The sequence below is a fragment of the Cryptomeria japonica genome, chromosome 8 (genome assembly GCF_030272615.1).
Source record: "Cryptomeria japonica chromosome 8, Sugi_1.0, whole genome shotgun sequence".
Lineage (NCBI taxonomy): Eukaryota > Viridiplantae > Streptophyta > Pinopsida > Cupressales > Cupressaceae > Cryptomeria > Cryptomeria japonica.
Window position 1 is genome coordinate 65,626,321 of NC_081412.1, and position 23,860 is coordinate 65,650,180.

General features: G+C 40.9%; 1 protein-coding gene across 3 annotated transcripts in view; it reads left to right on the plus strand.

Moving 5' to 3' along the window:
- The window catches only part of LOC131046360 (cytochrome P450 97B2, chloroplastic), a 250,436-nt gene that overhangs the window by 220,529 nt on the left and 6,047 nt on the right, over positions 1 to 23,860 (plus strand). The window contains exon 13 of one of the 3 annotated variants that reach the window (XM_057980094.2): positions 18,397 to 18,856. The exons of the other annotated variants lie outside the window; for them this stretch is intronic. Coding sequence (XP_057836077.1) covers positions 18,397 to 18,438 — 42 coding nt within the window. The 3' untranslated portion in view covers positions 18,439 to 18,856. Of the gene's footprint in view, positions 1 to 18,396; positions 18,857 to 23,860 lie in introns of those variants that run through there. 3 annotated transcript variants of the gene reach the window in all.

Below are 23,860 nucleotides of genomic sequence, written 5' to 3' on the forward strand. Positions count from 1 at the left end.
GGTCCAGGGCGAAAATGTTGTCTAAAGCATATTTGTCACTGACTTTTCTATTTTGTTTTGTGCAGGGTCTCCAAGAGGGAGGATTGGACGTGACTTGATGCTTTTGAAGATTTTGAAGGCATGAAAATGGTGAATTTTGAGGGATAAGGGAAAAATCGCTCTTGTCCCTTACTCAGGGCCCAGGGCGAAATCTTGATTTCCCTCATCTGGCAGTGAAAAGGGACCAAGTATTGGATATGATTGGAAAACAAGTGACTTTCTCCACCCACCTGAAGGAGTTTTAGCTTGAGATGATGAAGGATTTTGTTTGAATTATCAAAATTGCTCGTCCCTCACCAAGGGTCCAAGGCGAAAAGACTTAGTGGAGTCATTCCTGACCTTGTTTGGTCAAATTGAGATATCAAAGGCATGGTGGAGGACGAAATGAACGTGATAGAGCATCCAGACTTGATTAAAGACAATGAAATGATGGAGTTTTGCCTAGAAGGGTAATTTCGCTCCTGTCCCTCTCCAAGGGTCCAGGGCGAAATTCTTTATATACACATTTTTAGACCTTCTTTGGACTGGAACTCTTATTCATGGCGTGTAACAAGATGAAATCTTCCCTAGCAAAGACATTTCGTGATGAGAGATGAAGCATTTTGGCCTAGAAGGCAAAATTCGCTCCTGTCCCTCACTGAAGGTCCGGAGCTTGATTTTCAAATTTGCACTATTCTTACAGGATCAAAGTGATTTTATGATTGGAAGAGATCAAGGAAAGCATGTTTTGTCCATTGAATATAATTTGAGTAGTCAGCAAAGGAGGAAATCAACCCAAAGGACAAAAGGCGCTCCTGTCCCTTGTTGAAGGTCCAGAGCGATTTTCTAAAAAGTGCAATTTTCTTGCAAGGACAAGGCAAGTTTTGTGATTGAAATGAATGGAAGAAGGCGTGTATTGCCCATTGAAGATAATTTGGAGGGCTAGCAAAGGAGGAATAAACTTGAATTTGCAAAATCGCTTCTGTCCCTCTCTAAGGGACCAGGGCGAAAAACCTAATATCCAGCCCTTCTCTCCAAGTTTGGACAAATCTAAGCCAAGGCGCAAGTTTGAAATGATGTTTGAAATGCCTTGAGGTGGAATTGAGAGGCAAGGATTACAAGTTTTGATGACAATAAGGAAAATCGCTCCTGTCCCTCTCCAAGGGTCTAGGGCGAAATTTCCAAATGTGCCCATTTACCTTGCATTTCGAGATAACCTTTTGTTTCCAACACTCAAAGGGGAGTGGAGGATGATGTTCTACGCCTTGAGGGTAATTTGACGTTGAAGTGATCAAGAATTTGTACAAAGGACTCAAAAGCGCTCCTGTCCCTCACTGAAGGACCATGGCGATTTTTACAAAACCAATAACTTCCCTCTAAGATTACGCTAAGGCAAGGTTGTGCAAGGATGGAAAAGGTCTTCTAAAGCATGGTGAACAAAGACTTGACTTTTAAATTTGATAATCCTACGCTAAAATGCAAAAGTCGCTCCTATCCTTCACTAGAGGCCCAAGGCGAAAATCTTTGAAACACCTATTTTGCCTTGCAAAAAGCAAATTAAGCATGTATGGAATGGATGAAAGAGATCATTACTTACCCCACAATGAGAGTTGGCGATTAAAAGGTGAAGGATTAAGACCAAAAGTGAAAGTTCGCTCCTGTCCCTCTCCAAGGGTCCAGGGCGAAAAAGTCCAGATGCACTTCCCTCCTAGAGATCAAGTGAAATTAAACTCAAGACTCCAATTAAAAATGCCGTTTTAATGCCTAGATAAAGTTTTGAGCAAGGAAAAATGAGGAATGCAAGGCCTAAATTGAAAGTTCGCTCCTGTCCCTCTCCAAGGGTCCAGGGCGAAGTTAGTGGCATTCTTCATTTTTTTTCACCATACTTGAGCGTTGATATCCTCCAAATTGCATTAGATGCCAAATTGCTAAATTCGAAATATTTGAAAAAATTAAATTAAATTGGCATTTAATAAAAGACACATTGGCATTTAATAAATTAATTTTGAGCCTCAAAAAATCGAATTTTTATTATAAAGGCATTTAAAATTAATTTTTGTGAAATCAAAATTAAAAATGGAGCGCTTGAAATTTTATTTTTATTTATTTTACTAAGTCGGCCTCTCCTTTTTGCAATTTTATTTATTTTTTGGCCTTTTTTCAAGTCGGCCTATGGGGAAGCAAAGTGGTGAGCGCCCTATATAATAGGGGTGCTTTGATCAAGTTAAATCAATCATTCACTCATTACTTCAAGTGCAAATTTGGAGAGCAAGAAGGAAGTGCGAAATCTGGTCTATTTGGAGCGAATTTATCTCAAGTGTTGGAGGCTAGAAGGTGGTGGAGTTGATTCTTGTGAAGACTAAAGGAGGCGCATTTTGCTCAAGGGAGAACTTTGATCTACATTTTGCCTAGCGAATTCTCCTTTTTTTGCATCATTTCTTAGAATTAGTACTGAAGTGGAGGTATGGCAAGATCATCCTAGTCCCAATGTTGAAGATTTGAATTTTGTGCTTTGTTTCGAAAATTCTAAGTTTTATGTAGTTAATTAGGAAATGATAACTCAAGATTTATCATGAAGTTTCCTAATTAATATCTTTTATCTTCCTTGCTACTCTTCAAGACATATTACTCATTATGAAATGTTGTGTAGGTGTCAAGATGGCGACTCCAAAGGCAGGAGCATCTACTAGTCGTCCAGCTCTCATGAAGGAAGATCAAAGGAATGAAGAATTAGAGACCAGGATCGTGTCCAAATGGGGCAATATCGGAGATACCAACTTGGGAAACTTCAGTGTGAAGAAGTTTCGAGAGGTCCCCTACATTGGCAGGCCATCACCTGTCGCAAAGAGAATAATTGAAAGTGGCCTCATCAAGGCAGCCGGTTCCCCTCCAGCAGTCCAGTGTCATGAGCTGATGATCAAGTGTGCCCGCCATTATGACTCACAATCAAGATCAATCGTATCCAAGGAAGGGAACACTTTGGCTTACCTTTCAGAGGAGGCTATAAGTGAAGCTCTCCATCTTCCAGAGCATAAAGATATGATTTACAAAAGCCTAGAAGGAGCCAGGTCAATGTATGAAGATGATCCCGACACTTGCTTGAGTATCATCAATAAGAATTGGTTACTCAAAAGTCGTCATCGCCTGAGCAAGATTCCCAACACACCACATAGGATCAACTTCCAGGAGGAGTACAGAGATTTGATAACTTTGCTCAATCGAGTTACAGGGGCTCCTCAGGCCTTACACTTTGAGAAGTGGATGTTCTACTTCATCCAAGTGATAGTCCAAGGAAAAGGAACAATTCATTGGGCTAGAATTATTAGCCATTGCCTGGATGTGCAGTTAAGAAGACTAAAGCCTACCAAGTCGTTTCACATGAGCTCATACGTCATATATGCCTTGATCAGGAGTTTCGAATATGCGGGGCTACCTCACAGAGGAGTGATCGGAAGAGGACCCGGAGAAGTGAGAGTTTGTGACTCTTATGTTCATTTGCATCATCCTCCTAGAGGTGACTACAAGTTAGTCAATGACACCTTCACGATGAACATCACTAGGATATTGCAAGGTGGGATTCACAATCGACTATCTCTGGATGCACAAGAGTTTGTAAAGAGGTAGGGTGCTTGGTTCATCCAGTTTCAAAAGTTTACATATATCAGAGTTCATGGGTGCCCTTCACCTCCCTACATGTTGCCAAGGTATCCGACAGACAGGATAGTACTACTTGAGGTAACCAGACAGTTGGCAGCTTATGCAAAGGCATTCAGACACAAGCATGGAAATGGAATTCCCGTGCCCATCATATTGGGGAATTTAGTTGTGGTATGTCCTAATACTCAAGCCTTGGATGATGCAGAGAGGGAATTGGCCTTATATTCATTCACGTTCTTTGCCTCGAGGGAGAATTTCGATCCTCATGGTTATATGGAAGAGACAGCTCGTAGGAAGTACAAGCACGAATTTCAGATAGAGGACTTTTGGATGAATCTCTCAAGTGATTTAGAAGTGAAAAGAAAGATGCATTCCAGATTACCTTTAGCTTTCATCAGGAAATGCAAAGTTTACAGAGTGGCCGATCAAGCTCAAGACAGTGGCAGACATCTCCAGTCATCCTATGACAGAGAAGACAAAGCAGTAAAGATAGATTGGAACGAGCCTGAGATTTCGGACTTGAGAGCTTTGATGGCTCCAGTTTTGTCATGTACTCGCAGATGGGTGGATGTACAACATCAAAAGTTAAGAGAACAGAACATACCAATGACTTTTACTTTGGAGGAAAGACCAGAAGAAGAAGGAGCAAGCGCAAGTGAAGGCAATTCTCATCCTAGAGGCGCGAAGAGGAAAGAAAGACCTGAGAAAAGGGAACCCTCCAAGAAGAAGCAAGAGGCCAATCGAGATCGCTCATCAGGCACATCTTCTCGACATGAAAAAAGGACAAGTCAAGTTGAAGGACAAGAGAAGACGGTGCCTGAGGTTGATGAATCTATGGAGTCGATGGTACAGAATGATAAACCTGAAAAGAGGCAGGCAACTCAGCATTCATCAAGTCAATCTCCCCAAGTCGATGAGCTACATGAAGAGAAGAATGATGATGAAGTGACATCCCCTCTCCGAGAAGACGAACCATTGCTTAAGGAAATACAAGTTAGAGAGACAAGATCCGCCATTCCAGATTGGTTGAAGGAGAGACTGACGAGGGTGATTGTGATTGAGGATGAAGAGGATGTGATTGACTTAGAGAGTCTTATAGGAAATTCTCAAGAGGCAACGGAGAAGAAGAAGGCCGCCAAGATGTCCAAGATGATCACAGATGAGGCAGGATCTAGGAAATTGCAGATAGCTACGCCAGTAGTGGACAAGTATGAAGGTGAAATTCTTGCAGAAGAGTATGATGTAGAAACATTTGAGCTTGGTCCACTCACTGCTGAACAGGCACTGGATGAGGCAACTGATTCATTTGAAGCACTTAAAGACAAGCTTAAGTAAGAAATGGAAAAGAATAGAAAGCTTGAGAGAAAAATCGGTGCTTGGAGAGGTTACTTTACCCATCTCAATCAGCCCTTGGGACGTCAGGATCCAGCAGTGTCTCCTGTGCAAGCACTTCCCCTTGAATCAGTTGGCGAGGCAGAAAGAGTCAAGAGCTTGGTTCAGCTTATGAGCTCTTGGATTGACAAATCCCACACAGTAGCCGTTGAATTTACAACAAGAATGATGCAGACAATCCACCAAGCTATCCAGGTCCTTGAGATCGTCCACAACCTAACGATAACTGTAGCCGCTTTCGCTCACACTAGAGATGTTATCATTCCTGTTTTGCAAGTAATCAGGCAAACACCAAAGAAGATCCTAGCACAAGAAAAGATAATGGATGGAGGAGCTCATAATTTACTTCAATGGTCAACTTTACTCCAAATGAAAGAGGTTCTTTTCAAGGACATCATCACCAAATGCAATCAAGTTGAGGGCGTCATCCATCCAATCTAGGATAAGGTGTTTGAAGTGTTGTGTACCATTCTTGGTAGGAGGATCGAAGTTGAGACAGATGTGGACCTTCAAGAGTTGGAAGAAAGAGTCAAGGTCATCTTTTGCAAAGATGAGAGTATCACAAATGAGCAACGGGATCTAATGTTCACTACTACGCTCCTGATCGAGAAGATCAAAGAACTCGAACCTGGATGGGAAACGGCTCTTCTCAAGGCCTTTGATCAGGTTATCCACTTGGAGGAGCGAATGAGGAATCTTCCCGAGATTCCTATTGCTAAGATTGAAGGAATTGTGTCTAGATTCGTTGCATATGCTAAGAAAGAACATTGGAAGGGGAATAAGGTTCTAGAAGAACGGTTGTTATAAAATGATGTGGCATCTTAATTATCATTGGTCTATGTTCCCTCGATTTTTGTGCCAATTAAATATTTGGTTATGCATTTAATAATGTTCAACTAAAAAGGGAACTTTTTGTAACAAACCCTAATTAGGGTTTAGGTGTCGAAATCTCAGCCGTTGATCTTCTTTTGATCTGGGCCATTCATTGTAATTGAGGATGCTATATATACCCTCACTCATTTTCATTTTGTCAATTAGAAATTAGATGATTAGAGAGTAGATATTAAGGAGATAGATAGTTAGAGCTTTTGGAGAGAAGAAAGTTATTTTGTAGCAAGATTGAGTATTGAAGAAAGAATTTCAAACAATTGTTGTCTATTTGGGCTTTGAGATCAATAAAATATTGAAGTTATGGTGTTTTATTGCAATTCTTGTGGCTATCTTCATGGTTGTTAACTTTCTTGAATCATTCTCAGTCGAAGTAGTATTTAAGTTTGAAGGACTAAGTGTTGTGCTTGATCTTTGGTGAGATTCACGTTCCAAACCACTAGCTTCTTACTGATTGTAAGGACGCTTTGTGTGGTCAACTGGAGATATTTGGATTGCTTGAACCTTCAATCATTATTGAACTATTGATATGTATCTTTATGGTAGTATCTATAATTCTTGATGATTTGAAAAATCACCAATCACCTTAGAAGATCGCATCAATTCCAGTAGAGTTGTAATTCCTTGGCAATACTGAAATTGGTAGAATCTTACTGAGTCTAGCCTACATTGAGTCATTCTTAGGATTAGATTAGAATTCATCTCTTGCAAACCCTATCTTTTGATCTTTTTTGAGAACCTGTTAGCTTTAGGAAAATTCTGTTCCTGCAGCTCGAAAGCGTAAGGCCCCTTGAAGAAACAGCATTTACAACGACCACTGGTGCTTATCCACACGTAGAGATCCTACAATGAAGAACCTTGAAGTCACCCTGATTGATCCTTTCTCGCAATATCTTCAGCATTCAGAGGCTTTACTCAAGAGAGGATAAGGTACCCTTGGGTATTTTATTCTGTGTTTGATAGTGTACAAAATACACGTCAACAACTACCCAAGAAGCTATTCCACTAAAGTCGCTTGTTCGCACATATAGACCTTGGAATCAGTAGTGATTTTTCAGGAGAGGATAGAATACCTTCGGGTATCCTATCCTAATTTTTGGTAGATGATAAAACAGACACCAACAAGGCGTAGTCTGAGATCTTGTTTCGTGAGGCAACTCTGCTTGTGAATCGGTCAGGATCATCGGTGCCGCATGGGTTATTCCCAAAGCCCGTGACAGTTGGTATCAGAACGAGTTGAGAGTTGGTCTAACTCTTGACTGGGCGAACAGATCTGCGACTGAGCAAAAACATGGGTGATGTAGACAGCCAATTCAATGCTGAGACTTAGTTACCTCTAGAAGTAGGTCGCATTGCTAAGGCAACTTCAAGAGCGAAGGATCTGAAGCATAGAGATTGGCTGCAAGACCATGAGACTCGACTTGAGGCGCTGGAGCAATCCAACATGGAGGATAGGTTGGAAGAGCGTTGGGCTGAAGAGTGGTCTAAGCTGACTGATCGGGTTGATACTTTGAAGGAAGAAGTTCGTTTCCTCAAAGAGGGTCAGCAGATTTATCATTGGTTGTTGCAAGGAGGCAGACAGGCTTCTAAGGCGACTCGAATCGGCGTCTATGATGGTGATCGCGATGACAAGGCTCTGGATAACTTCTTTTGGGATGTAGAAGAGTATCTGTCGTGCACACCGAAACTATCTGATGAGGCCCAAGTCAAGGAGATTGCAACTTGCTTGACGGGGAGTGCGAAGCTTTGGTGGTGGACTCATCAGGCAGATGAACGTGCTGGTAAACCTGTGAGATCGATCAAGTCTTGGGCAGAATTGAAGGCAGCCCTGCATGATCAGTTCAGGCCAGGGAACTCGGATTGGATCATCCAATCCCGCTTTGACGAGTTGAAGCATTCAGGCACAATCTGTGAGTATGTGAAGGTGTTCCAGGTGTTGGATCTGGAGTGCTCAAAGTTGAATGATTTCGAGAAACTGTTCCTTTTTACCAGAGGATTGCAACCCTGGGCAAAAGACAAATTGAGGCCTCAAAAGGTGCAGACTCTTGCTGAAGTTATTACCGTTGCGGATGGACTGCTCGACTACAGAGGCAACCTAGCCAAAGGCTTTGGAGGTGCCTGAGTTGAGAACTACAAGAGGCAGTTTTGTCGCAATGACAAGAAGGGAGGTGCCCCTTCGAACCAGAATGGCGATCAGAAGAGCAAGAAGGCTAAGAAGCCCTATGAAGGAAACAACTTCAAAAAGAAAGATTAGGCCCCTGCTGAAAAGAAAAAAGATCGTGATCCAGGTTGTTTCATCTGTGGGAAAGATGATCACTGGGCACGGAGCTGTCTAGAGTGGAGTAGGATCAATGCACTGCTAGTCAAGGAGAAGCAGATGCCCAGGATGAGCACTTTGAAGCTCCTCAACTCGATGCACAATTCCACAGAAAAGAATGTTGCCGATAAGCATGAGCTTTGCTATGTTGAGGCATTTTTTGGAGGAAAGAAAGTAATGGTGATGGTCGATTCAAGGGCGACCCACAATTACATATCAGTCGGTCAAGCCAAGAAGCTTGGCTTGAAGTTGGAACCTACCACATCGCACTTCAAAGTTGTTATAGCACCTGCACAAAAAGTAAGCGGCAAGATCCAAAAGGAGGTCATCCGAATTGGATCTTGGCAAGGCGCGGTAGACATGGTATCCATCGAGATGAATGAGTTTGAACTCATCCTTGGACAAGAGTTCCTAAGGACTTCTGCAGCAGCAGTGGTGCCGCACATGGGCTATGTCTTGATACTTGATCCAGGCAGACCTTGTATGATCCCCACGGTGAAGTGCAAGGAATCGGACTAGGTACTCAATGCACTGAGTGCGAAGCGGGTTTGTAAGAGTGATCAGGATGATCTGTTCTTGGCTACATTGCTTGGAGGTTGGGACGAAGGGGAGCCATCCACGAGCTCCAACTCCTCAGCCATCCAAGATGTTTTGCTGGAGTACGCAGATGTCATGCCTGACAAGCTTCCTGCTATTTTGCCACCACAAAGACATGTAGATCACAGGATTGAGCTAGAAGCTGGAGCAAGACCGCCTACCAAGGCTCCTTATCGTCTCTCAAGACCTGAGATGGCCGAGCTAAGGAAACAGTTGGCGGAACTCGTTGAGGCGGGTTACTTGCATCCATCCAAATCTCCTTATGCAGCTCCAATTCTGTTTCAGCACAAGAAGGAAGGGACACTACGGTTGTGTGTCGACTACAGGGCGTTGAACAAGCTGACAATCAAGAATAAGTACCCACTACCCCTCATAGCAGATAGCTTTGACTGCTTAATGGATGCATGAGTGTTCAGTAAGCTGGACCTGAGACAGGGCTACTATCAGATTCGGATTGCACCAAGCGATGAAGAGAAGACAGTTACAACAACTAGGTATGGAAATTATGAATTCTTGGTCATGCCTTTCGGTCTGACTAATGCACCTGCTACATTCAGCACTTTGATGAATGATGTGTTTAGGCCATTATTAGATAAGTGCATAGTAGTGTATCTAGATGATATACTTGTGTACAGCCGAGATTTAGATGAGCACAAGGAACACCTCAACGAAGTGTTCAAACTGCTCAAGATGCATGAACTCTATGCGAAGAAGGAAAAGTGCGCATTTGCACAAGAGGAAGTGTCGTTCCTTAGCCATATTGTTGGACGTGGTCAGATCCGCCTAGATCCGGAGAAGTTGCAATCTATTCGAGATTGGGAGCAACTTCGTAATGTTCACGAGGTGAGGTAGTTCCTCGGCCTGGCCAACTACTACAGGAAGTTTGTTGGAGGCTATTCAAAATCACAAGTCCCCTCACTGATTTGTTGAAGAAGGACAGAAGTTGGAAATGGGAGGAGAAGCAACAGAGTGCATCCGATTCATTGAAGGAGAAGTTGACTAAGGATCCAGTCTTACCCTTGACGAAAGTGGGAGTTCCGGATGTATCTGAATTCAGTGATAACACACTTGCTCTAAGTCTTTGGAAGGCTGAGAGTCCAGGCAGCAATTGCGTGCTTACTGCAGGATGGATTGGAGATCCACAAGAAGGCAATTCCCCTTCTAGCACCTACACTGCCACCATTCAATTTAGGCGACTGAGAGGCGGCTCAGTACGCTTGTACATGGATTTCAGAATTGAACACCATCTTTCGGACTCAGTGGATATCTTCTCGAAGGAAGACATCTTTGACAGGTGGGAGCAGAATGGATCAATCTCCTTGAGAGATCTGATGATCCTTGGTTACAGCAATGAGGCTTGGACCAGAGGACGTCACAATGCCTTAGCCCTTTTGTCAAGCTGCTCAGAAGCCATTGGACGGTGGGACTGGATGGATCAGCAGCATGTTGCATCCAAGCCGATATACAACAGTCTTGCAAAATTAGCTGAGTTGCTTTCACTTAAGTTCGTGAGTAAGTCTGGTTGCTCTTTTCCAGACTTAACAGAGCAATATGAGTCAATTTGTTTGGATGATGTGATGATCATTTCGAGCAGGGAAGTGGTTGATCCAATTCAACATGGGGCAGGTGCCAATTTGAGGTTGAACACCCTGCGAAGCAAGAAGTTGAAGATGACAACGTGGGTTCTGTGACTGCTCGACTTGAAGATGCAAATGAGGATAAGTCAGGGACTTCGCCGCATAGTGGAGTTCAAGCCAGCACACCTCCAAAATCTCATGCAAGCTCCATTGCATTCAGGCGACTTGGAGATGGATCAACCGAATCTTGGAGAATTGGGACCAGCGTGGGTTCATCCATTATGGAGAATTGATGAACCTAGGAGACAGCTCAAATGTGTCCGACTTGGAGAGATGCAGAAGAACTTCTGAGATCTTGGTGAGATGTTCACAAGCTGTCGATCATTGGACATGGGATGATCATGAGCTTATGCCTTATGAGCCACTGAGGGATAGACTTGTTCACTTGACAGAGACTGTGCCAAGGGAGGAAGTAGTCCAACCTGAAGATGATGGCTAGTCTAAGCTCCTTCATGGAAGGAGTTCCTCTTCAGAGAGTTACGCATTCAGTCGTGGTTCCTCCCGGGTGCTAAGCAGGCTTGCACTGGCGTCGAGGGTGCCGCCACTAGTTTGGTGGGGGACGATGTAATGGGTCTGCACTTTGGTCGAGCCAGGCCAACCTGCATTGTTTTGAGCACAGACAAATAGGTCCCATGGTGGGGTTATTTTAATTCCGCATCGGAGTTTGCACTTTTGGGGCCGACGCCGACATAACCGTTGGAGCGGATTATTTGGGTCCAGGCAGTTACCGGATAGGTCCTAACCTATCCAAGTCGACTTCATAATTATCTGAAACGGGGCATTTGGGTCCTAGCGATTAGGTCAGATAGGACTCGACATATGCAGAAATAGGTTTGAGGCCATCCTCTATATAAGTAGGCTGGGCTCATTCTTTCAAACATACGATCACACAATCCGAATCAAGGAAGCATTCGAGAGTGAAGTAATTTGGCGGCGAGACTTGGAGCAGAGGAGCAAACTTGGTTCTCCTGCTGCTTTGTGGGTCTGCGAGGCTACTTTCTCATGAGCCAGGGGCTCCATTGTATTCCGATCTTGGAGTAATATGTATATAGTGACAATGGTGGTTGCTTGGGGCTTGGAGCTGGGAGATTCGATGCATAATGTGTTGTGGGTGGTTCGGTCGATCTTGGACAATGAGTGGTTGGTGGGTTTGAATTCAGTCCTAGAATGGGCTATCCCTGGGGTAGGATTTAATGTCAGTGGAGGTTTTGAGGACCCGGTGTTGGCTGAGTTGCACAAATTAGTTCCTTTTATGCGGTGGCCAACGGGTTACAATCGGGATGAGCGGTGGGCGGAAGCTCTAATTGCCTAGGTTTCACTAAAGGCCCTGCTCCGGCAAAGGGAGGTCATGGATGGTGGTGGTAGGAGGTGCAAATGAAGGCAAGGGAAGGCAAGGACAAAGGCACGGCAGGTGGCGAAAGTGGTTGGCAGGCGGCTCAGGTGGTGGTAATGTTTGTTGATATAGAGTCTCCCAATCTGTTCCTCAATTTTGGTCTCGTTTTTGGTCTTGGCCATGTATGTTTCAGCCTTCTATATATTGGGGTTATGCTTGTTGGTCCCCATTTTTGGTGAATGAATTTTTTGGGTTTTGGGTATGTGAATATGGACGACGATTCTGGGTTTATGCCTTTACTATAATTGGTAGATAGTTGAAGGTTGTCTGGGTAGGATATGGGTGATGGGAGACTTTTTGGACTGACTGTAAATGGCTCTGGTATTTCGCTTGGAGCTCGATATTGGATGAAAAGCTAATCATATAAGGCGGATGTAATTTTTGAATTATTAATAAAATATAAACTATATTATCAACCAAAAAAAAATCATTAATAGTAAACATTGATAGTTCATTAACACACCTGCATACACACACAATCCAATAATATATTATGATTACAAGCTCCACCCCTAGTCCAAATTACAATAGGGCAAGCAATTTCACAAAAAAATAAAGGGCTTCCTAGGGGATGTGACAAGTGCCTCCACTTATTCCAAAAACCCTTGAAAACTTATTCAAGTAAAAGAACTTCCGTCCGTCAACAATGAACATTGGTGAAATGAATAAGAAGCATTTTTAAAATGAGGGCAAGGTTACCATCATCTTCAATGAGGAATTTGAGGAAATATCTCTCTACAATGTAGCTTTATCTCAAGATACTGAGATCAGCAATAAAAGTGCTATGCATAAGGGTAAGCTGAATCTGAATGTTTGTTCAATAATTGCTCCTATTTCAAACAAGCTTAATAGCTTTTTACTATGTAGTCATTAAAGTTATTCATACTACAGATTTAATAACCAAATCTGCTTATTGTCCTTATTCTTTTTCATTTCCAAGAGCTCTCTATGATGTGCAAATCTTTCAATTTGGAGATTGCCCCACTCTTTCCCATCTGTGACCATGCAGGTTGCTTTTCGGTCAAAGCTTTGTTATATAACCTCTTACAAGGAATTCCCTTCCCTTATTAAATGTAAAGAACAACATTCAATAAACCCTAATAACGACCAAGCCAAACAAACTTCCCCTTCTAAAACCACCTATATTTGTCCGTGACAATGTTAATGACACCCTTAATGACCTGATGCATGCTATTGAGCTACAACACAAGCAACAAGGCCTCAATCAAGAAACACTAGTTTGCTGCCAAATGCACAATAGATAAAGGATAATTAGAAGGGAACTCTAAATTGTTTAAAGTTTAAACAAACAAGAAAGATCTAAAAATTGAGGCCTAGCTTGTTAAAAAGGGCCTTTTTTAGATCTGTAATCAAAGCTCTGAAGGTCTTTTTTGGTCGGATTCTTGGGATGGTAATCCTCCACTACTTACCATGTATCCGCATTTACAGCCCCTCTATGATAGGTTTCTAGCAGCTGGTTGGGATAAGGTTATGCATTATAAGTGTGTTTGGAATATAGGCCTCACTCTGGGGAACAGATGGAGGGACCTTGGTGAATGGCCATCAAGGGGTTCAGAGGAGCATTGGAACGAATTGGCTCAGATTCTTGCTTCTAGGGCATGCAATTCTTTGGCTAGGTAGGATGTTTTGGCCTGGGGCAATGCCTCAACGGGCAAATACTCAGTTTCTACAGGTTATTTGGAGCTTCTCAAACAGATGTTTGGAGATATGGAGGTACCGTGGTGGAAGCGGGTTTGGAGTAAATACTCTTGGCTGAAGTGCAATTTTTTCCTGTGGCTGGTTACTCATAATCAGTGTCTTACATGGGATAATTTATGTAAGCGGGGCTTCCAAGGTCCCTCGATGTACATTTTGTGTTGCATTGATGTTGAATTTGTCTCTCATCTTTTCTTTCAGTGTTCCTTTGCTAAGGGGATCTGGCATGTATGGTGGTCAGTTTGGGGCTAATCCTGTTGGCATGTATCTTCTATGGTTGAGTTTTGGGCCCGCTGGGGGAGACCCCCTATGAAGACCTCTTTCCTTCATGTGGCCTGGGCTATCGGTCCCTCTTTTATTATTTGGCATATTTGGTTGGAGAGGAATCGTAGGATTTTTCAAGATCGTAGGATGGTTTTTCAACATTTGTAGTGGAAAATTGTTCATTCTCTTCGGGAGACTGTTCTTGCGAAATGTGACTTTTTTTGGAGGTGTGGATCCTGGAGAGGTTGCCATTTGTACTCGCCTTACTCTCCCTCTTCAAGGAGGTGCGTTGCCAATTGTTGGTCAGGTTATGAGGAATCAGTGTGGACAACTTCTGCGCAGAATCAATAGGGAGGGTCGTTGGACCCCTCCACCACAGGGAGTTTTCAAAATTAACACTAATGGTTCCTCCCATGGGAATCCTAGTCATGCTGGTATTAGTGGGGTTGGTCGTGATAGTTCTAGGGACATCCAATTTATTTTTTCTGTGTATAAAGGCCTTTACATGAATAATCTTATGGAGGCTATGGCCATCTTGTACATTGTTGAATGCAACTCTGTTCTTGGGTGGAGAAGAATCATCTGTGAGTCTGATTCTCAGGTGGTGGTCACTTTGCTTAATAGACAGCAGTTGGATGGTGTTGGCTGGCAATTACAGTTGATTATTAGACAAATTCTTCGGTTCTGTGGCGCTTTCGATTCTATTGTTTTTAGGCATATTCCTATGGAGTGGAATGGGGTTGCTGATTGTTTGGCCAAATGGGCCTCTGATCACATGTATGCCTGGAATATTGATGATAAGGGGCAATTGCCTCCTCAGATGGCTGCTTTGTTAGATTGTTTAGTGGACAATGACAAGGCTCTTTAAGCCCCTTGTGGGGCAGCCTATTCTTCTTTGTATCTTTCTTGTTCTTGAATAAATTTTTACCCCTCTTTTAGCTCAAGTATTGTTACCAAAATGCTCTTAATAGGGATGAGGATTTTTGATGAATTTTGAATGCTGATCGGATTAGAAGGGATGACAACTTAAACAACCAGCAACTTTAATAGTTCAACACAGTAAAACAAACCTCTAAACGGAGAACTATGTCACTCAATGACCTTGTTTCTTCCAATGAATAGAACATCAACCTTGGCTTCCAAGGAGATGGACAAGCTGGCTGGTTGTTGTGACCATTTCACACATCGCCCCATTGCAAATGGGGACCCCTGCTTTTTGCTTTCTAGGGTTTGTTTTCTAGGTCTTTTAGGGTTTTGTCTGTTAGCCTTTAGCTTTCGAGTGTCACCAAGAGGATCACCTGGATAGCAGGTTCTACTTGAGTTAGGTCAAGTTGGTGAGTGATGAAGTCTGGAATGTCCTGATCCTGAAATTTGGCTAAGTCTAGAATGTCTTGATCCTGAAATTTGGCTAAGGTTGGAATGTCCTGATCCTGAAATTTGACTAAGTCTGGAAAACTGAAGAATCCTCCAAAGACTAGATTTTGCAATATAGCTCCTGGAGGTCTGAAACCACTCTCAAACATCCTGAAAGTATATATGGAATATAACTTAAAGTATAAGAAAGAAGATAGAAGGATTTTCTTATACTTAAATGTTATATTCCATAAAATTATTCTGACGGAGAGTCTAAAAATGTCAAATTTCGCTCCTGACCCTTCCAGAGGGTCCAAGGCGAATTTCGCTCCTGACCCTTCCAGAGGGTTCAGAGCAAAAATCTCCATAAGACATTCTAGTTTGGCCCAAACTTAGAACCAACTCGTTCCCAGGTATCTTTGAGGGCAAAACACTTGTTTGGATGAAAAATGAGTAAATGAGGAATTTTGGCCAAGATTAGGAATTTCGCTCCTGACCCTTCCAGAGGGTCCAGAGCGAAATTCATCATAAACTTCATTTGCCTTCTTGTTTGAGCTTGAAACCTTGTTCCTGGCCTTGAAAATGATCTAACCTTGCCCTGTGAAATGGTTTGAAACTAAAAAATTGAGCAATTTGGCCTAGAATGAAGATTTCACTCCTGACCCTTCCAGAGGGTCCAGAGCGAAAATCTTATTTGAGCTTATTTTTCACTGACTTTGGCTAAATTGTGATGTGCAGGGTCTCTTGGAGTGAAGATTGGACATCATTCAAAGACTTGGAAGCATACAAGATGATGAATTTTGGACAAAGAAGGCAAATTCGCTCCTGACCCTTCCAAAGGGTCCAAGGCAAAAATCTCTATAGGGGACATTTCTTGCTCAGTTTGGGCGAATTGGAGTATCAAAGGCGTGATGAAAGGTGAAATGAACATGAGGAAGCCCCTAAGCCTATTTGGAGATGAAAGAAGGAGTGAGTTTTGTCCAGGAAAGGCAATTTCGCTCCAGATCCTTCCAGAGGGTTCAGAGCGAAATTCCTTCTAACCACATTTTTGGCCTTCCTTGGACATGAGACTTTATTCCTAGCATGATGAAAGATGAAAACCCACCTTGCAAAGAAGTTTCAAGTTGGAAAAATGATGATTTTTGGTTAAGAATGAAAATTTTGCTCCTGACCCTTCCAAAGGGTCCAGAGCGAATTTTCTCAAAATCACTCTTTGCTATCAAGTTTTGCTAAGGCAAGTATGGGACAAGGTGAAAATAGAAGGAATTGAGCCCAAATGAGAAAATTCGCTCCTGACCCTTCCAGAGGGTCCAGGGCGAAAATTCTTCAAACACCTATTTTCCCTAGCAAAATCAAGTGAAACTTGGGTTGAACATGCAAGGAGAAGTGTGTTTTTAGCCTTGAAGGTGAATTGAAGTTGAAAGGATAGAGGAACATGCTCAAAACTTGAAAATCACTCCTGACCCTTCCAGAGGGTCCAAGGCGAAAATCCTAAAACCTATCTTTTCCTCCAAAATTTGAGCAAGGCCAAGCTTAGACATGGGTGTAAAATGACATTTGAATTGCCTTGAAGTTGGGTTGGATTGCTAAAGATACAAATTTTGATGCCCAAAGGGAAATTCGCTCCTGACAAAGGGTCCAGGGCAAAATTTCCAAATCCTCCTATTTTCCTTGCATTTCAAGATGAGATTTTGGTTTTTATGACTTGAAGGGGAGTAAGGCAAGATGTTTTATGCCATGGAAGTGATTTGAGGATGAAAGGATTGGAAAATTAGCCTAAAACCTAAAAATCGCTCCTGACCCTTCCAGAGGGTCCAGGGCGAAAATTTGAAAATCCCCTATTTTGCCTTGCAGGAACGAACCAAGCTTGGATTGGGTGAATGAAGAGGACTATTTCCTAGCTTTGTAAAGTTGATTGGAGTTAAAATGATGAAAGAGTAAGCCTAAGGAGGAAAAATCGCTCCTGACCCTTCCAGAGGGTCCAAGGCGAAAAATCCTAAATCCACCTTTTTCTCCAAGTTTTGAATGAGACTAAGCCTGGACTACAATGAAAAAGCCTATTTGGGATGCCTTGAAGGGGGTGTGAACTTTGAAAAATGAGAATTTTGAGCTCAGGAGAGAATTTCGCTCCTGACCCTTCCAAAGGGTCCAGAGCAAAATTCCCAAAAATGCAATGTTTCCTTCAAATTTTTGATGAGCTAGCCCAGTGATGGAGATGAATGAACCTTGGAGATCGCCTTGAAGGAGTTTAATGATCAAACTAAGGTGAAATTTTGGCCTAAAATTGAAAATCGCTCCTGACCCTTCCAGAGGGTCCAGGGCGAAATCTTGAAGAAACTTCACTAAGCCTCAAACAAACCTTGATATTCCCAAATTTCGCCAAATTGCCAAATTCAAGACATTTGGGAGGTTGAATTAAATGTGCATTAATTGAGGCATTGGAAATTTAATAAATTAATTTTTAGGCCTTGAAATAATTAAAAAAATCCACCTTTGGGCCTTGTAATTAATTTTGAAATTTAAAAAAATAAAAGGTGAGCACTCAAGAGCATTTATTTGCTTTTACAAGCAAGTCGGTCTACTTTTAGGTGGGATTTTATCTTATTTTATTATTAAAAAAACTAGGTCGGCCTCATGGTTGAGTAGGGTGAGCGCTCTATATAATGGGGGAGTATTGCTTCAAGTTTCAAATCATTCATTCATCCTTCTAAGTGCGAAATTGAGGAGCAATTTGAGGAGCGAAATCCAGCAAAGTGGAGGCAAAATTTTTTGCTAAGTGTAGAGACTAAAGAAGGTGAAATTCATTTTGAAGGCTAATGGAGGCGTAATTCATCCAAGGGAGGACTATAATCTAAGCCTTGTCCATCAAAATCCGGTCTTCTTTCATCATTTTTCAAGGTTTTGTAGTTAAGCATTCAAGGAGGAGGTATGAAGAATCATTTTTTTTTTAAGTTCTTATTCAAGACTTATTGTGATTTCGTAGCAATTTTGTAAAGTCTAAGTCTTGAAAATCCAATTTCCATTCATAATTAATTTGAAAATGTGTAATTCTTGATTTATCATGTTTTTCTCAAATTAATATCTTAAACTATTCCTTTGAAAGGTCTGGAATTCTATGCTTTAAGGTTTGATGCTCAAAGACTAACTTTAATCTTTTTGTGTAGGCATCAAATGGCGACCCCGGAGTCGGAAGATCAACTACTTAGTAGACTCTCAAAGAAGATCGGGCATCAACAAGGACGACCTTCTCCATCTATCTTCCAGTCCAGCATTTGAAGGAAAGCATCATCGAATTGGATATCAACCAAGTGTTAGACAAGGTGGCATCCTAGTCATCATTCCTCCAGTCGGATTGGTCCACCTCAGCATGTCCAAATTCAATGTACCTGACTCATGGAAGATGGCACAAACTTCGATGTACCTACCCCAGCTATCCATTGGTCGAATATTCCAGAGAAGACATGTGTCCAATTAATACAATTATTTCATTGGTCAGAATTAAGTTTGTTGTAACAAACCCTAATTAGGGTTTTCATTGTAGAATCTTGGCCATTGATCTCAAATTGATCTTAGCCATTGAATTGTATTAAGGGCACTATATAAGCCCCGACTCTTCATTTTGTAAAGGCTAATAGAAAGTAGTTAGTGAATAGTGGAAAAATAGTGGTTAGAATAGCTAGTAGTGAATAGTCAGAGAATAAGAAATAGTTAGAGTAGAATAGAAAGAGAGGGCAAAGATTGTTGCCAAGGTGTTGTTGTAAAAGACTTGTAAAACTTCATTGAAGAAATGGTGAAATCTATGGGTCGATTCAACAATTTGCATGGTCTCTATACTTCTCAGTTTTGATTTCATGTTATTAGATGAGTGGAAGAAATGTGTTTGATTGATGGTGAAATTCGTATATCCATACTACTAGCAGTTTGTTGATTGCAGACTTGCCTTGTGTAGTCAACTGGAATCATTCAGCTTAAGCTTAACTTCAATTGTCGCTTCTTCATTGATATGCATCAGCCTGGTGGTGTCTATGCCTGTAGTGATGATCTGAACATCATAAAGCTTTCCTCCGAAGATCGCACTAACCTTGTGGAGATGGTCTTGGGATGTCAAAACAAGACTTAGTTAGAATTTCATCAAAGATCATTCATTGCTCCTACATTCTTAGTGTCAGAATTAGATCCTTTCCTCGACCTCGTCCTTTTTCTTTTTTTTCAAATCTAAGCCAGTAAAATCTTGTGATTCCAGCAAATCAGATGTTTAGGTCATCAAGTGTAAGTCCCCTTGTGAGCAAAATCACATCATACCACAGAGAGCTTATCCACACGTAGAGATCCTACAGCAAAGAACCTTGAAGTCATCCCGATTGATCCTTTTCGCGACATCTTCAGCATTCGGAGACTTTAATCAAGAGAGGATAAGGTACCTTTAGGTATTTTATTCTGTGTTTGGTCGTGTACAAAATACACATCAACACTGGTTTAGAACTGGGATGATCAAATGTCCACTAGAAAGACAATGGGCAAGAAAAAAACTGAAGCTTTTCATCTCCCCTTTTTTTTTTCTTTTTGCTTGTGGTCTTGTGTTATCTCTTCAATTAACTATGACCTATCTTTTGGTTTAAATTTTCTTGTGACTACAGCTATAGATGTCTCAGTTATGTATTTTCTCTTTCAATTGTCTTATACAAAATGATACCCAATCAAAGATTCTTATAAACTGCCCCCGTTGGCAAGTTTGGACGAGGTTCATGTTTTGACGTTTTCACACATCACCCCATTGCAAATGGTGACCCCTTGTTTTCACTTTTTAGGGTAGTGTTTAGGTGCCTTAGTTTTAGTCTCCAGTCTCTTGCCTGTGCAAAATGTCGAGTTCTTTTTTGGGGTGTTTCATCGGGTTTAGAGATGTCATCAAGCCAATATTTCAAATGTCTTGGCTAGGAAGAGCGAATAGGTCACCCTCACAGTACTATAGCTAGTGTTGGTCGTCAAATTGGTGTCGACATGGTTGGAGGGATATTCTAATGCTACAAGTGCATTTAGACAAGTTAATGAAGAAGAATACAACTTTTCGGGATGCAATCAGAGAATTTTCTATTTCTTTTTTTAGAAAGTTGCTTTTTTTCTATTTTTAGAAAGTGTCTTTTTCAGCACTAATGGGTCAATTGGAGAAGTTTCTATTTTAGAAAGTGTCAGTATTAGAGGTTACTACCTTGGAAAGGTACTGTGAAAAGAAATTCCTCAAGGAAGTGTAGAAAATCATGTTCTAGGCAAAGAGGAAAATCCGCTTGGAAAGAAGAAAAATCAACTTGAGGTCCAATTTTTCCAAGTTGAAGCTAAAAAGGAAAATCCACTTGGAAAGAAGAAAAATCCACTTGAGGTCCAATTTTCCCAAGTTGAAACTAAAGAGGAAAATACACTTGGAAAGAAGAAAAATCCACTTTAGGTCCGATTTTCCCAAGTAGAGGTGAGCAAAAAGTTTTTAAGTCCTTGAAAATTCCTTCTAAGGTAAAATAAATTCCAAAGAGAAAATCCACTTCGATGTCGAATTTCCCAAGTGAAGAGGTGATTGAGGTTAAGCTGAAAATCCACATAGAGGTCAAAAATCCACTTGGAGGAAAACTGAATTTCATAAGGACAAATTGCACCTTTTGAGCTTTTTTGCAAATTAATTATTAAAAGAGAAAAAGAGAAAAAACAAATCTAAACCTTTAAAACAAGCTTTTTCTTATGAATCACCTATGAGAAGGAAAGAATAGAAAGTTCTATTGTTTTTTTTCTTTAAAGAGAAAAAACAAAAAGGGAAAAATCACATAAGCTAAGCTCCTTGAGAAAAGACTTGCAAGCTTATAAAAGAGGCTTAAGGAAGAGTAATTCAACCATTCAAACTCCAAGATTGATTGTCTCTAAGCTAGAACAAAGATCATAACCATCAAGCTTGCGAATTTCAAAGGGAGAATTGCTCCAAGTTCGCTCCAAGATCAGAATTGCTCCTTGCAGGGTGTCCTTAATGAAATTCATTTTACCTCCAAGTGGATTTTCGACCTCTATGTGGATTTTCAACTTAACCTCAATTACCTCTTCACTTGGGAATTCGACCTCCAAGTGGATTTTCTCTTTGGAATTTCATTTTACCTCACAAGGAATTTTCAAGGACTTAGAAACTTTTTGCTCACCTCTACTTGGGAAAATCGGACCTCAAGTGGATTTTTCTTCTTTCCAAGTGGATTTTCCTCTTTAGCTTCAACTTGGGAAAATTGGACCTCAACTAGATTTTTCTTCTTTCCGAGCAGATTTTCCTCTTTATCTTCAACTTGGAAAAATTGGACCTCAAGTGGATTTTTCTTGTTTCCAAGTGGATTTTCCTCTTTGCCTGGAACAAGAATTTCTACACTTCCTTGAGGAATTTCTTTTCACTGTACCTTTCCACAGTACCTCTAATACTAGCACTTTCTAAAAATAGAAACTTCTCCAATTGACCCATCAGTGCTAAAAATACACTTTCTAAAAATAGAAAGTGCATCCCATAAAGTTGCATTCTTCTTCATTAACTTGTTTGAATGCACTTATAGTATCAAAATATCCTTCCAACCATGTCGGCACCAATGTGAAGACCAACATTGGCTATAGCACTGTGAGGGTGACCTATTCGCTCTTCCTAGCCAAGACATTTGAAATATTGACTTGATAACATCTCTAAACTCGATGAAACACCCCAAAAAAGAACTCGACATTTTGCACAAGCAAGAGACTAGAGACTAAAACTAACACCTAAACACTACCCTAAAAAGAGTGAAAATAGGAGGTCCCCATTTGCAATGGGGTGATGTGTGAAAATTTCACAACATCTCTACATGAAGGCAAAATCCTCGAGGTTCGATTTTCCCAAGTATGGGTGAGCAAAAAGTTTTTAAGTCCTTGAAAATTCCTTGTGAGATAAAATGAAATTCCAAAGAGAAAATCCGCTTGGAGGTCGAATTTCCCAAGTGAAGAGGTAATTGAGGTTAAGTTGAAATCCACATAGAGGTCGAAAATCCACTTGGAGGTAAAATGAATTTCATTAGGGTAAATCGTACCCTTTGAGCTTTTTGAAAAATTGGTTGTTAAAAGTAAAAAAGAGAAAAAACAAATCTAAACCTTTAAAACAAGCTTTTTCTTATAAATCGCCTATGAGAAGGGAAGGATAGAAAGTTCTATTGTTTTTTTTCTTTAAAGAGAAAACAAAAAAAGAAAAATCACATAAGTTGAGCTCCTTGAGAGAAGACTTGCAAGCTTATAAAAGAGGCTTAAGGAAGAGTAATTCAACCATTCAAATTCCAAGATCGATTGTCTCTAAGGTAGAACAAAGATCATAACCATCAGGCTTGTGATTTTCAAAGGGAGAATTGCTCCAAGTTCGCTCAAAGAGAAGTAAACAAATTCATACAATAGGGAAGAAAATATTCACCACAACCAGCATAAGGAATTCAGACCATGAAAATCAGAGCCAAGGATAGAAGAGATAGCGAATTTTGCTAAAATCAGATCTAGAACATCAATTCAAAAAGTTTTGAGAGGACAGTTTCCAGATTTTTGAAGGAAGCATGTTTTGTGACTTATCTTGCATTCTGCTTAAGGTTTCATTCATAATCAAGATTTAAATGTTTTCTTTGTCTCTTTCAGGTTTGATGTGAAGAAGGACAACATCAAGATGTTCAAAGACTCAATATTTTAAAAAGGATCGAGTTCAAGCTCTAAGTAATACAAAGAACTTCACAACATGAGAGAGATCAACATGTTCAAAAAGGTTCAAGGAAGTGGATGATAGGCAACTATACAAGGAAAGGACAACATTCACACTTCAAGAAGGAATACAAGAAGACCATCAAAGAAAAATTTAAGAGGATAAGGATCAACATCGTGAAATGGCGAGACAATATCAAGTAATCCAAAAGGATGATGAAGATGAAAGATTACATTCAAAAGGAAATCATAATGAAGATGTGTAATGTCCCCATTTTCAGGGTTCTCTCGTAGTGTAGTTGGTGTTGCTTTTTGGGGTTTTTTTGACGCACCAATGAGTTCAGATAGATTAATGGAGATGAACGACACCTTCTGGAGTGGTTTTGGACAACTTGTCTAAGACTTTCTATTTTTAGCACTTACTAATTATAGTAAGTTTCAGTGCATCCCAGATTGGGCCAGTTTGGTGTTTGGACACACTATTTTTATTAGTTGCTATTTTTAGTGTCTATTTTTAGCAGTGAGTCGGCCTCTATTTTCCCAGCAGTGAAATATGTCATTTTTGGATGTTGGATGAAGTTTAATTGTGTTAAAAGAAATATATTTTCATTTTTAGTTACTTAAGTCTTTTGTATTGTCACTCTAGGACTTAAGTGAATTGTACCCCTTGACCTAGTTGCACAACGTTGTTTTAAAAGGATGCCCTTTATGTTCTTATGTGAGGCTTATTTACAAAGAAATATTTTATCCCACATGGATTGGTAAAGAGAGTGGAGCCTCTTGAGAATGTTATAAAAGCAACTTAGTAAAGTTCATTTCTCAGGCTTGGTTTTATTATTTTCTCTTGGAGAATTTGGGAGCTTTGGCTTTCAGCAAGTTTGAGGACGGAAACCCTTGAGCTTGGAGGCAGTG